Source organism: Pan paniscus, chromosome X (genome assembly GCF_029289425.2).
Source record: "Pan paniscus chromosome X, NHGRI_mPanPan1-v2.0_pri, whole genome shotgun sequence".
Lineage (NCBI taxonomy): Eukaryota > Metazoa > Chordata > Mammalia > Primates > Hominidae > Pan > Pan paniscus.
In genome coordinates this window covers 154831885-154846912 of record NC_073272.2, presented here as the reverse complement: position 1 = coordinate 154846912, position 15028 = coordinate 154831885, and the positions used below count along the sequence as shown (strand labels likewise).

Here is a 15028-nt window from a genome sequence, read left to right as displayed (position 1 = left end):
CCTGAGTAGCTGGGACTACTGGAACATGCCATCACACCCAGCTAATTTTTGTATTTTTTTAGTAGAGATGAGTTTTCACCTTGTTGGCCAGGCTGGTCTCGAATTCCTGACCTCAAGTTATTTGCCTGCTTCAGCCTCCCAAAGCATTGGGATTACAGGCTTGAGCCACCACACCTGGCCTGGCCTGTAGTTTTCTTTTCTAGTGTTGTTTTTGCCTGGATATGGTATCAGGGTGATGTTGGCTAATAAATTGTGTTTTGAAGTGTTCTCTCTTGTATTTTTTGGAAGAGTTTAAGAAATACTGGTATTAATACTTCGTTGAATGTTTGATAGAATTCATCCATGAAGCCATTGGTCCTGGGCTTTTCTTTGTTGGAAGGTTTTTGATTACTAGATTTAATATCCCTATTTGTTGTTAGTCTGTTAAGGCTTTCTATTTCTTTGTTATTCAGTTTTGGTATGTTATATGTTTCTAGGAATTTATCCATTTCCTCTAGGTTAACCAATTTGTTGACACTTATAATAGTCCCTTATGGTTCTGTCTGTTTCTGTGACATCAGTTGTAATGTCTCCTCTTTCATTTATATTTTATTTATATGAGTCTTCTCTCTTTTTTTCGTAGTCTAGATAAGGACTTGTCAATTTTGTTTATTTTTTCAGAAAAATCAACTCTTAGTTTTGTCAATTATTTCCAATTGTTTTTTATTCTCTTTTTTATTTATTTCTGTTCTAGCATTTATTATCTCCTTTGTTCTGCTACCTTTGGGCTTAGTTTTTTTTTTTCTTCTTTTTGTAGTTCCTGGAGGTGATAAGTTGGGTTGTTTATTTCATATGTTTCTTCTTTTTAAATATAGGCATTTATTGCTATAAATTTCCCTATTAGTATGCTTTTACTGCATCCTTTAAGTTTTGGTATATTATCGAGATTTTGGTTTCTTCTGTGACCCAATGGTCGTTCAAGAATGTGTTGTTTAGTTTCCACATATTTGTGAATTTTCATGTTTTCTTATTGTTATTGATTTGTAGTTTCAATCCATTGTGGCCAGAAAATATACTTGGTATGATATTAATCTTCTTAAATTTATTATGACTTGTTTTGTGACCTGAAAGGTGATCTGTCCTGAAGAATGTTTTGTGTGTGCTTGATAATTCTACTGTTGGGTGGAAAGTTCTGTATATACATTTTAGGTCCATTGGGTCTATTTTATTCTTCAGTTCTGTTTTGTCCTTATTGATTTTCTGTTGGGATGATCTATTCATTATAGAGAGTGGAGTATTGAAGTCAACTATATTATATTGTTATCTATTTCTCCTTCCATGTCTGTCAATGTTTGCTTTATATATTTAGGTACTTTCATGTTGGGTACATATATATTTATAATTATTACATCTTCCTGTTCAAGTGACCCTTTTATTATATAATGACCTTCTATGTCTCATGTCACAGTTTTTTACTTAAAGACTATTTTTTCTCATACAAGTATAGCCACCCCTGCTCTCTTTTGGTTACAGTTTGCATGGCATAACTTTCTCCACCCCTTCACTTTCAGCCTATGTATGTCCTTAAATCAAAAGTGAGTCTGTTATCAACAACATGTAGTTGGATCCTGTTTATTTTTGTTTCTTACTTCCCATCTCTGAATTGTTGGCTTTTTAAAAAGCCCATTCAGTTACTCTGTGTCTTTTGATTGGGGAGTTTAGTCAATTTACACTTAAAGTAATTATTGATAGGTTAGGACTTTCTGTTGCCATTCTGTTAATAGTTTTGTGTTTTGTAGTTTTCTTGTTCTTTTCTTCTTTTTCTTTCTTTGTGGTTTGATGATTTTTGCTTGGATGTGTTTTGATTCTTTTCTCTTTATCTTCTGTATATCTACTGTGTGGGGGGGGTCGGGGGGGTTACCACAGGGATCAAACTGAACACTTTATAGTTATGGCAGTCTGTTTTAAGCTGACAACACCTTCAATCACATACAGAAACTCTATACTTTACTCATTCCCCCCGCCACAACTTTATGTAATCGACGTCATATTTTACTTCCTTCTATATTGTGTTTCCATTGACAAATTTCTGTCACTATAGTTACTATTACTATTTTTGTCTTTTAATTTATAAATTAATATTAATAGTGATTTATAACAATCATTATAGTGTTACAATAGTCTATGTTTCTCTTTATATTTACCTTTAGCAGTGAAAGGATTCATATGCTTTTGTGTTACTGTTTTTTTTTTATTTCAACTTGAAGAACTATTAGCACTTCTTATAAGGCAGGTCTCATGGTGACAAATCCCCTCAGTTTTTGTTTGAGAAAGGCTTTATCTTTGTGTTCATTCTTAAAGGACAGTTTTTCCAGATAAAGTATTGTTGATTGGATTTTTTTCTCTCAGTACTTTGAATATATCATCCCACTCTTTCCTGACCTGCAAGGTTTCTGCTGAGATATCCACTCATAGTCTTATGGAGCTCCCCTATAGGTGACAATTCACTTTCTTCTTACTACCCCAAAATTCTCTTTTGTCTTTGTTGAAAATTTAATTATAATGCGTCTCACTGTAGACTTCTGTGGGTTTAATGTATTTGGTTATCTTTGGGCTTAATGAATCCAGATGGCACTTTCCCTCCCTAGATTTGGGGAGTTCTCACCTATTATTTCTTTAAATAAGTTTCCTTTCTCTCTCTCTTCTCCTTTTAAGATTTCTATAATGCATCTATCATTTTGCTTGATGATGTCCCATAAGTCCTCTGTTCTTCCTTCACTCTTTCTCATTGTTCTTTTTATTCCACTAACTAGATAATTTCAAATGACTTGTTTTCAAGTTTACAGATTCTTTCTTCTGAATGATTGAGTCTGCTATTAAAGATCGCTATTAAATTTTTTAGTTCAGTCATTCTTCAGCTATATTCAGCAATATTCTTTAGCTATAGGATTTTTATTTGGTTCTTTTTTATGGTTTTTATTTCTTTATTAAACTTCTAATGTTGTTCATGTATTGTTTTCCTCATTTTGTTAGTCATCTTCCTGTATCCTCTTGTAGCTCATTGAGCTTCTTTAAATGATTATTTTGAATTCTTTGTCAAAAATTTCATGAATCTCCATTTCTTCAGGGTTGGTTACTGGAGCTTTATTAGTTCCCTTTGGTGATGTCATATTTGCCTGATTCTTCATGATCCACATAGCCTTGCATTGGTATCTGTGCATTGGAGTGAGCTGACACCTCTTCTGGTCTGAAGTTGGGTACTCAGACAATGGGCCCATTACCAGGGCTTTGGATAGGTGTAGCACTCACTGGGTCCTTGAGTGGGCAGGACTGCCTGCAGACCATGATGCAGTGGGCCTGGAGCTGGGTCAAAGGGCTGCTTCAGGGTCCCCACTTGGGCCCACAGTCAGTGGGCCTGTTATGGGGGCACAGGTAAGTGTGGATTCAGGCAGGACTGTCTCCAGAACATGGTACAGCAAGACTGGAGTTGGCTCACAGGGTTACTTCTGAGTCCACAGTCAGGTCTAGTTGGTGGGCCTACTTCCAGAGGTGGACTGGCATGACTCCCACCTGTTTCCTAAGTAGGCAAAACTTCCCCAAGACCATGGTAGTGTGGTACTGAAGCTGCTTTAGGTACAGGGCTGCTTCAGAGTCCACAGTTGGGAGCCCTGTTACTGGGGTTGCCAATGGGAGTTGCTCCTCCCAGATTCCTGGGCAGATAGGGATAGTGGTAGGACCATATACAAACAACTCTGGAGCTAAGTCCCCAGGGTGGTGGGCTGCTTCTGGGTCCACAACCAGAACTACAGTTGACAGGCCTGCCGCTAGAATGTGGGCCTGCCTTATTAAAGTATTCATCTTTGTTCTTGAGCTCTACCAGGGTTTCTCAACCTCCTACCTGAATCCCAAGGCTCCCACAAAGACACTTTTGTCCATAGATCATTGTCAAATTATTGTTCCTGTGGGGGAACAAGAGCTAGGGACCTCCTATCCCATCAACTCACTGATACCGTTCTCCTGATGCTGCATTTTGAATTGCCCTCAGGTGATGCTGCTACTCCTGGTCTGTGGACCATGCTGGAGTAGCAGAGCCCAAATGGCTTCCTCAACTTTTATGAACCTTTTACAGGAACTCAAAGTAGAAAATAACTTCACTTGCCCCAGACCTAATAATTTCCTTTGTTCCCACTTCTTCTTGGTGCTTTCCTCCTTTGTGTCTACCATCGTAACATCCATCTAACCATAGTTGTCTTATGTAGATGTTGGATGCTGTTGAGAAACGCACAAAGCAAATTAGAAGGAAGATATGATTGACAGAAATTGCTTTTTACTCTGTATTCACTTTCCATGTATTTGTGCTAATCTCTCCATACAGGTCTTCTTTGGCAATGTGGATTCATCTGGGATAAAACACAATATTTTTAACCCTCCAATTATTGCTCGATACATCCGTTTGCACCCAACTCATTATAGCATTCGCAGCACTCTTCGCATGGAGTTGATGGGCTGTGATTTAAATAGTAAGTGCCAAGTCATCCCATATCCTTCTTCCCTCAACCATGGGTAGGGTGACTAACTGTTCTAGTTATCCTGAGACTGGGGGAGGGGTTCCCAGTGTCAGGACACAAAATTGTCAGTGCTAAAACCAGCATAGTCCTGGGCAAACCCAGAAATACCATTCAACCCAGCAGTCCCATCACTGGGTATATAATCAAAGGAATATAAATCATTCTGTCATAAAGACACATGCACGCATATGTTCATTTCAGCACTATTCACAGTAGCAAAGGCATGGAGTCAACCTAAATGCCCATCAACAACAGATTGGATAAAGAAAATGTGGTACATACATACCATGGAATACTATGCAGCCATAAAAAAGAATGAGATCATGTCCTTTTCAGCAACATAGATGCAGCTAGAGGCCATTATCATAAATGAACTAATGCAGGAACAGAAAACCAAATATCATGTGTTCTCATAAGTGGGAGCTAAACATTAAATGCACATGGACACAATGATGGACACTCAGGAGGGGAGAGGTTGGGAGGGGGGTGTGGGTTAGAAGGTTATGTATTGTGTACTGCACTCACTACCTGAGTGAGGGGATCATTCATACACCAAGCCTCAGTGACATGCAATTTACCCATGCAACAAACCTACCCATGTACCCCTAGAATCTAAAATAAAAGTAGAAGAAGAAAAGAAACAAAGAAAATTAAAGAGTCACACAAAGTGGGAAGAGCTGGCCGGAAAACAGATAGCAATAACAGAATTGGCCGGGCGTGGTGGCTCACACCTGTAATCCCAGCACTTTGTGAGGCCAAGGCAGGCGGATCACGAGGTCAGGAGATCAAGACCATCCTGGCTAATATGGTGAAACCCCAACTCTACTAAAAATACAAAAAATTAGCCGGGTGTGGTGGTGGGCGCCTGTAGTTCCAGCTACTCGGGAGGCTGAGGCAAGAGAATCGCTTGAACTCGGGAGGCAGAGGTTGCAGTGAGCTGAGATCATGCCACTACACTCCAGCCTGGGTGACAAAGTGAGACTCCATCTCAAAAAAACAAAAACAAAACAAAACAAAACAAAAAACCAATAACAGAATCTGTGCAAAAGTTAACACCTGAGAAATGATATTATGATGACAGTAGCCCTAGAATATCAGTGGAAGCTGCTCAGTATAACTGAGGCTGAAGCATGTCCTTGTGATAACCTTCTTTTTTCTTTTCTTTGAGGTTGCAGCATGCCATTGGGAATGGAGAGTAAAGCAATATCAGATGCACAGATTACTGCTTCATCCTACTTTACCAATATGTTTGCCACCTGGTCTCCTTCAAAAGCTCGACTTCACCTCCAAGGGAGGAGTAATGCCTGGAGACCTCAGGTAAGAGGCAACAGATTTACTGTTTAACTGACTCAGAGCAGTGGTTGGGGAAAAAATCGGGGAAGGCCTTGACTGTTTCTTCTGAGGTATTTCTGTCAACTGTTAGTTCTAAAAAGTGTGTCAAGGAAGTTTGGTTATGGGCAGACAACCACACAGGCATTTGGGGGAAATGATCTCTAATTGAACCTCCTGGAAGAAGAATCTGCATATCTAGTACTGAGCTAATATCTGTCAAAGAATTGTAGAAGCTAAAGTCCATTTTACAGACAAATATCAACAATTAGCTTTCTTTCCAGGTTTCTCATTACATCAATGAAAAGTAAACATTTACTGCACATCTTAGTATCCCTAGGATGAGCCTAGGGATACAAAGGTGAATTGTGAAAAATTTGGGCCCTGAAGTTGCTTAGAGTTGAATAAGAGAGACTGACTAGCCAATGGAAAGTGGAGGCTGGGTGCGGTGGCTCATGCCTGTAATCCCAGCACTTTGGGAGGCTGAGGCGGGCCGATCACAAGGTCAGGAGTTCTAGATCACTCTTTTGCTGAGGCAGGATAATCGCATGAACCCGGGAGGCGGAGGTTGCAGTGAGCTGAGATCACGCTATTGCACTCCAGCCCAGGCGACAGTGCCTGACTCTGTCTGAAAGAGGCAGAGAGAGAGAGAGAGAGAGAAAGAAAGGAAAGAAGGAAGGAAGAAAAAGAAAGAAAGGAAGGAAGGAAGGAGGCCGGGCAGAGTGGCTCATGCCTGTAATCCTAGCACTTTGGGAGGCCTAGGTGGCAGATCACCTGAAGTCAGGAGTTCAAGACCAGCCTGGCCAACCTGGTGAAACCTCATCTCTACTAAAAATATAAAATTATCTGGACATGGTGGTGGGCACCCGTAACCACAGCTACTCGGGAAGCTGAGGCAGGAGAATCGGTTGAACTCGGGAGGCAGAGGTTCAATGAGCTGAGATCATGCCATTGCACTACAGCCTGGGTGACAGAGCAAGACTCCATCTCAAAAAAGAAAGTAGAGTGAGAAGTGCTGTGGTATGGTTAAGAGGGATTTGGGAATTTCTGGGAGTAAATGGTGACCAAGAGGCTACTAGTCCAACTCTATTGCCCTCAGGTGAATAATCCAAAAGAGTGGCTGCAAGTGGACTTCCAGAAGACAATGAAAGTCACAGGAATAACTACTCAGGGAGTAAAATCTCTGCTTACCAGCATGTATGTGAAGGAGTTCCTCATCTCCAGCAGTCAAGATGGCCATCACTGGACTCTCTTTTTTCAGAATGGCAAAGTAAAGGTATGCTGGTCTCCTTGGAAAGAAAGAAAGAAAAAAAATACCACCTCTCCTAGAGCTTAACATAACATAAAAAGGTTGATATATGACCAAATTTTCAGAGCAAAATTTATTAAGTACCTATGGTAGCAAGACATTGTAAAAGGCATTCTGAGAGAACACAGTGACTTTAAGAAAAAGGTAAAATACTGAGAAAAGGGCAGAGTAGATCCAAGAGTTAATTCTCCTCATCAGCACCTTGATTCCCAAGCCTTTTTGACCTTTAAGTTTAGTGGTCCAGGAAGTCTTCATTCTTAATCTGGGTTTGCTGGATAATTCAACAAATTGTCCTGATTAAAAGACATGACATAAAGTCTTATCACCCCATGAGTAATGGGGGAAGGAATAGTTCCTCTCTTTGGTATTTTTTATATTCTTTTTTCACCAAGAATTAACCATGATGTGGTCCTTACCAATCTCTCTAATACAGTCTCTTGCCACTTGGCTCTTTAAGCTCCATCCATACCAAGAAATTCTCAGGTCACTAAATACAGCCATTATATCTCATACCAGGCTTTTAAGTAGATACTATTTCTTCTACCTGGAACATTTTTCTAGCTACCCTCTACTGCCACTTTCACCTGACTCATTCGTTAAGTCTCAGATAAACATCATGTCCAAGAAGAATTCCCTTATCCATCAAGGCTGGATGAAAGACTTCACCAAACTGGCAGTTTGGTGAACTGAAGTCTAGACATTGGATATTCTAGAAGAAATTCCCATTTAAAAAAGGTTATATCTCTGATTAGTGCCACAACATGATGAACTTTCAAAATATGCTAAGTGAAGGCCGGGCGCGGTGGCTGATGCCTGTAATCCCAGCACTTTGGGAGGCTGAGGCAGGCAGATCACGAGGTCGGTAAATTGAGACCATCCTGGCTAACACAGTGAAACCCCGTCTCTACTAAAAATACAAAAAATTAGCCAAGCGTGGTGGCGGGTGCCTGTAGTCCCAGCTACTCGGGAGGCTGAGACAGGAGAATGGCATGAACTCGGGAGGCAGAGCTTGCAGTGAGCCGAGATCGCGCCACTGCATTCCAACCTGGGCAACAGAGTGAGACTCCATCTCAAAAAAAAAAAAGAAAAGAAAATACACTAAGTGAATAGGCCAGACATAAAAGGATAGATATTATATGATTCTACTTATATGAGTGTGTTAGTCAGGGATATCCAAAGAAACAGAACCAATAGGAGATTCTGTCTGTCTGTCTCTCTCTCTCTGTCTCTCTGGATGAGCTAAACTGTTTTAGTTCAAGACTGAAAGCAGGAAAAAGCTGATGTTCCAGTCCAAAGGCAGTCAGGCAGCAAGAATACTTTCTTACTTGGGGAAGACTCAGTCTTTTTGTTCTATTCAGGCCTTCAACTAATTGGATGATGCCTCCCACATTAGGGAGAGCAATCTGCTTTACTCAGTCTACTGACTTCGATGTTAATCCCATTCAAAAACACCTTCACAGAAATAACCAGAATAATGTTTGAGTAAATATCTGGGCACCTTATGACCAAGTAAAGTAGATACATAAAATTAACCATGACAAGTCCACCCCTTGTCAATGTAGCACCCATCATACACATCTCCTTTATCTCTAAGTAGAGACAAAAATGAGGTCATAATTCCACCTAACATGATATAACAAAACTTGGCTGGTATTGATAACTACCTTCTTCTACTACCCATTCTGTATTGACTTTGCCTTCAGCAAGCATCTCAGCTGATTGTGGTTCTTTACCTGATGAGGTGACCCAAACCTTTATTCCTGAAGAGCCTGGGCCACTAGTAGTCCTGCATGGATTGGGTTGCTGTAGTTTCCCATTGACCAGAATCATAGGGCCTGGTAATACTAAGAGACACTCTAAGGGATCTATTGTATTCCAGACACACTCTTCCATACCTCCATTGTGAAGCAGTAGTTCAGTTTCCTTCCAGGAAGGACAAAACGCTGCCCCTTCCATGATGAACATATTCCAATGTAATCAACCTGCTGCCAGATAGCTGGCTGATCATCCTGGGAAATACTGCCATACTGAGGACTCTGTGTTTGTCTCTACTGCTGGCAGATTGGGCACTTAGCAGTGGCCATAGCCAGGTCAGCCTTGTTGAATAGAAGTCCATGTTGCTGAGCCCATGCATAGCCTCTATCCCTGCCACCATGGCTACTTTGTTCATGAGCCCATCAGGCAGTGACATAGGTGGCTGAGTAAAAAGGATGACTGGTATCCACAGAACAGGTCATCATATCTACTTTTTTTTTGAGATGGAGTCTTGCTCTGTTGCCCAGGCTGGAGTGCAGTGGCACAATCTCAGCTCACTGCAACCTCTGCCTCCCGGGTTCAAGCATTTCTCGTGCCTCAGCCTCCCGAGTAGCTGGGACTACAGGCGCGCATCACCATGCCTGGCTAATTTTTGTATTTTTAGTAGAGACAGGGTTTCACCATGTTGGCCAGGCTGGTCTTGAACTCCTGACTTCAGGTGATCCTCCCGCCTTGACTTCCCAAAGTGCTGGGATTATAGGCGTGAGCCACTGCACCCGGCCCATCATATTTACTTGATTATTGAAATCCTTATCTGCTGAGGTCACCCTTCGTTGAGCATTCACATGGGACATAAATATATTCACATCCTTTGCCCATTCAGAGAGATCTGTCCACATACCTCTTCCCCAAATTTCTTTGTCACCTGTTTTCTAATCATGTTCCTTCCAAGTCCCTATCTGGACAAAGCACTGACTACAGCCCATTACTTGACATATAATTGCACACCTGGCCATTTCTCCTTCTAAGCAAAGTCCACAACCAGGTACACTGCCTAAAATTCTGCCCACTGTCCTTCATGGGTATCTCAGATAGGGACTGTCCACTTTTGTGTAGTACCTGCATATCGTGCAGAACCGTCTGTAAACCAGGCCCAAGACTCCTCTTCCTCTGTAAACTGATCATAGGGAACTCCCAATGAGGCCATAAGTGCAGGCTGGGAGAGAGAAGGCAGGGTAGCAGAAACAGGCACCATGGACATTTGGGCTACTTCTTCATGTAATTTACATGTGTTTTCAGTACCTGCTCAGACCTGATCATGTATATACCACTTCCATTTGATGATGGAGTGCCATTGTTCATACCCAACTTTATGGCTTGGTGGGTCAGATAACACCTAGTTCATGATGGGCAGTTCAGGTCACATGGCAACTTGGTGGTCTGTGGCTAAGCATTCAGTATCTACTAAGGCCCAGTAGTAGGCCAAGAGCTATCTCACAAAAGGAGAATAGTTATTCACAGAGGATTACAGGAGGATTTCTCACTACAGTAGCCCCTGCTCCATAGGTCAGGGAACCAATGTGAAGATCCTGCTAGCTGCTCAATATATCTGTTCCAATTACGCATTCCAGGACTGGGGAAATAACCACAAGATAGTCTCACAGATCCTCTGCATCCACTTTGAGATGGACTTGAGCTAAAATTCCATTGATCATTTGACCCTCCATAAGCCCATACTCTGACTGGTGGACCACAGTGACATTTTGGGTCTCCTGAAATTAGTGCCAGTTCAGAGCCATTGTCCAGTAGTCCCTGAAAGGTCTGATTAATTATTTTTCTTCAGTGCACATTTATTCTGATAGAAAGGCCATATGTCCCTTTGGGGAAGGCTGAGAGAAAGAGTGGCAGTATTCTTGGCAGTGTACCAGAGTCCTTCCTCAAGGAGACTGAGCCTCCCCTTCATTCAAGGAGTGCTGGGTCTGTAAACCTGCTCAAGTCTGGGAATTGATTGAGAGGCCGTGACTCTGTTTTTATTATTCAGGTTAGACTTTTGTTCACTTGACCTAGAACTTTTCCACTTATGCAGTTCAAGAATTTGGTAGGCATTCTATCTATATCACATCTAGGAACACTATAATCTACTAGCCAACACCATAGGTCTGTGCAAGTCATACTATTCTAACTGCTGCTTTGACTCTGCTGTCCCTTATGGTAACCACACTTACCTTGCCTTTGGCAGTTGAGTGCTGCCCATTGGCCCCTTCCACCCCAGGATCCAATTATTCCCATTGTATTTAGGTTTTCTAATTCAGTGACTGCAGGTCCTGCTGTAAGGTGTCACCTACAGAGAAGAGTGATCACAGAGCCCTTCAAGGATGCTGAGGTTCCCCTCACAAATTTATTTCTCAAAGTAATAGTGAGATCTGTGTCTTCTGAACTCTCCCAGTGTTGGTGAGTAGGTCTTAAATGACAAATTCACTCTAGCATTTCAATCTCCTTTCTTCTACATTAAACCAGGGCAAGTCTGAAATTTCTAGTTTGCTCACTGTGGGCCATCTTTTGGTCTGTGTTTCAGCCAACCAATTAAACTGTTAGAGGCCTTCCTAATTCCCTGAGATGCAACATTAAGTCCAGAATCTCTGCTTAGTGGGCCCATGTCAATAAATTTGGCCTAATCCAACTTTACGTGCCTTCCACCGTTATCTCACATCCTTAGTACCCATTCCTATACATATTCTCTGGATTCCTGCTTGTGTAAATTAGAAAACTCAAGTCATGATTTTGGAGTGTAGTGCACCTTGTCATGGGTCACCTTCATACCTCACCTCGCCTGCTGGGACTTGAGTGTAGTTATAGATCTAATAACAAAGAGGGGTGGTAGGGTGGGTCCTGAAGGGAATCAGCATTATCTTGCATGGCAGTTGCCTCAGGGGAAGCCATTACAGTTTCCTCAGGCAGTGCAGGGTTAATCCACTTAGACTGGAGTGGAGATACTGCCACCACAGGGATGGAGAGAAAACTTTCACTGACAAAGAAGACTCATCAATATTTAGGAGCTCAATGTCCCCAGCTTAATCAGGGTCTTCCACACATACCTAATCCAACTTGTAGTGCCCCATTCTTTCCCAATCACTGCCCTTGCTTTAACAGTAGACACCCTGCAAAGCTGGGAGTTTGGCTTGCTTTGTAATTCAGTTAGTCACAGGATGAGATTTGGCATTTGATTTTCAGCAATCTCAGCTCTGTGGCTACAGTAGATAAGGGTCTCCTTCAGGGCATACATAGAATCTGTCAAGTCATTTATGCAGCTCTTGAGCTGGGAATTCAAATTCCTGAGCTCCTCCTTTTCTTTCATCACTTTTTCCAGCAACATTAGGAGCAACCAACTAATCTCATCATATTCATTAGTTTGACAAATATGTTCATAAGTGTCAATATACATAGTCACCAAGACCCTTGCTTCTTAAAAGTAGTTGATTAGGAGTATCCAATGGAGATATTTTGCATATACATATTTTTTGAGATGGCGTCTCGCTCTGTCACCCAGGCCGGAGTGCAGTGGCATGATCTCAGCTCACTGCAACCTCCATCTCCCAGGTTCAAGCGATTATCATGCCTCAGCCTCCCGAGTAGTTGGGATTACAGGCACCTGCCTAATTTTTGTGTTTTTAGTAGAGACAGGGTTTCATCATGTTGGCCAGGCTGGTCTCGAACTCCTGACCTCAGGTGATCCATCCACCTCGGCCTCCCAAAGTGCTGGGATTACAGGCGTGAGCCACTGCGCCCAGCCTGGCCTACATATTTCTATTGCCAGATCATGCCATGGACAATTTTTACTACTGAAAATAGTCATTAGTGTCTTTAAATTTCATCAGGTTACAGAACCAATTCCAGAAATCCAATAACAAATTTATAAAATTTATCCTTAAAATTCTGTTCCTTTAGAATCACTCTTGGTGTGAAAATCTGTATTAGTCATGGTTCCCAAAGAAACAAAACCAGAACCAAGAGGAGATACATACACACACACACACACACACACACACACACACACACAAGGAATTAGCTCATGTGATTATGGAGTCTGCCAAGTCTCAAGATCTGCAGGGTGAGTTGGCAGCCTAGAGACCCAAGAGAGCTGATTCGTAGTTCCAGTTCAAAGACCGGCAGGCTACAGACCCAGAAAGAGTTAAAATGTTTTAGTTTGAGCCCAAAGGCAGGAAAAAAACTGAAGTCCCAGTTTAAAGGTAGTCAAATAGAAGGAACTGTCTCTTACTAAGAGGACAGTAAGCCTTTTTGTTATATTTAGGCCTTCAACTGATTGGATAAGTTCTATCCACACTGGGGAGAACAATCTGCTTTACTTAGTCTACCAATTCAAATGTTAATCTCACCAAAAAACACTCTCACAGACACACATAAAATAAAGTTTAATCAAATATGTGGGCACCCCATGGCCCAGTCAAGTTGACACATAAAATTAACCACCATAATGAGGTATCTAGAGCAGGCAAATTCATAAAGACAGAAAGTAGAAAAGAGGTTACCAGGGTCTTGGAATGGGGAAGAAATGGAGAGTTATTTTTAATGAGTACGAGTTTCTGTTTGGGGTGATGAAAAAGTTCTGGAAATGGATAGTGGTAATGGGTGCACAATATTGTGAGTATACTTAATACCACTAAATTGTACACTTAAAAATGATTAAAATGGTAAATTTTATGTATATTGTACAACAATAAAAAAGGCTATATCACTGACAATACATTGTTGTATTTAGCAAAGAAAGGGGAATCTCCAGCCTCCCCATCAACAAAAACCCCCACAAACTTCTATTTTAAAATAATGAGCTGAAATCATAGCGGAGAGAGGTGAATAATGAGCAAATATAAAAAGGAAGACCTTTCCTCAGACAGAATGCCCATATTAATGTTGTTACTGGAAGACTAAGCCTTGAGCAAAATGCAAGGAGAACTCAGTGTGAGAATTCTGCATTGTCATGAATCCCAGAAGGAAGCTAGAGAAGTTGCAGATAAATATTATCCTCTGGCACCTGGAAGAACCATTCTCAACCTACTCTAGAAAAAAAGCACCTCCAGTTTAGGCCTCCAGGATTCCTACATATTAAAATTATAAGATCACAGACATAGATCAGCAAACATGCAAGACAACAAGACAACTTGAGTACAAGTGAACAGAAACAATCAATGCAGATTTAAAACTTGAAGAACACCAGATATTGACATTATCAGATACATAATATGAAATAATTATGTATAAAATCTTTAAAGTAATAACATATGGAAACATGAAAATAAAAGACAAATTATCCAACATTATTAGGCAGTTGAAAAAAACCATTGCAGGTTACAAAGTCAACATGCAAAAATCAATTGTATTTTTATACACTAACAATTACAAATATGAAAAGGAAAACAGAAAAGTCTATTTACAATAGCATCAAAGATAATACAATATTTAGGAATAAATTTAACCAAGGAGGTGCAAGTCTTGTCCACTGAAAACAAAAAAACCCAGTTGAAAGAAACTAAAGAACTGTCTGGTCTGAAGACAGCAAATATGGAAAATTAGCAACTAGAAAAAAATTAAAAATTAAAAATTAAAAGAGAAATTAAATAACTAAATAAATGAAAAGGCATCCTGGATTTATGGATTTGAAGACATAATATTCTTAAGATAAGAATATTACCACAAACCATTTGCAGATTCAAAGCAAGCATTCTGGGTTTTTTTGTTTGTTTGTTTTTTGATTTGAGACGGAGTCTCACTCTGTCGCTCAGGCTGCAGTGTGGTGGTGCAATCTCCACTCACACATAACCTCTGCTTCCTGGGCTCAAGCGATTCTCCGGCCTCAAAGCATTCTCTATCAGAATCCCAAAGACATTTTTTTTTTGAGGAATAGAAAAATCTATCCTAAAATTCAGATGGAATTTCAAGGGACCCTGTATAGCCAAAACAATCTTGAAAAAGAACAACGTTGGAGGAGTCATACTTCCCAATTTCAGAACTTACTACAAAGCTACAAGAATCAAAACAGGGCAGTACTTACAAAAATATAGACACATAGATC

The 15028-nt window shown here is 40.8% G+C and overlaps 1 protein-coding gene across 2 annotated transcripts in view; it reads left to right on the top strand.

The window, feature by feature from the left end:
• Positions 1-15028, top strand: part of F8 (coagulation factor VIII) — a 185434-nt gene that overhangs the window by 153666 nt on the left and 16740 nt on the right. For both annotated transcript variants that reach the window (XM_003809957.4, XM_008962334.4), the window contains 3 exons: positions 4355-4499; positions 5716-5864; positions 6976-7152. In XM_003809957.4, coding sequence (XP_003810005.2) covers positions 4355-4499; positions 5716-5864; positions 6976-7152 — 471 coding nt within the window. The remainder of the gene's footprint in view (positions 1-4354; positions 4500-5715; positions 5865-6975; positions 7153-15028) is intronic.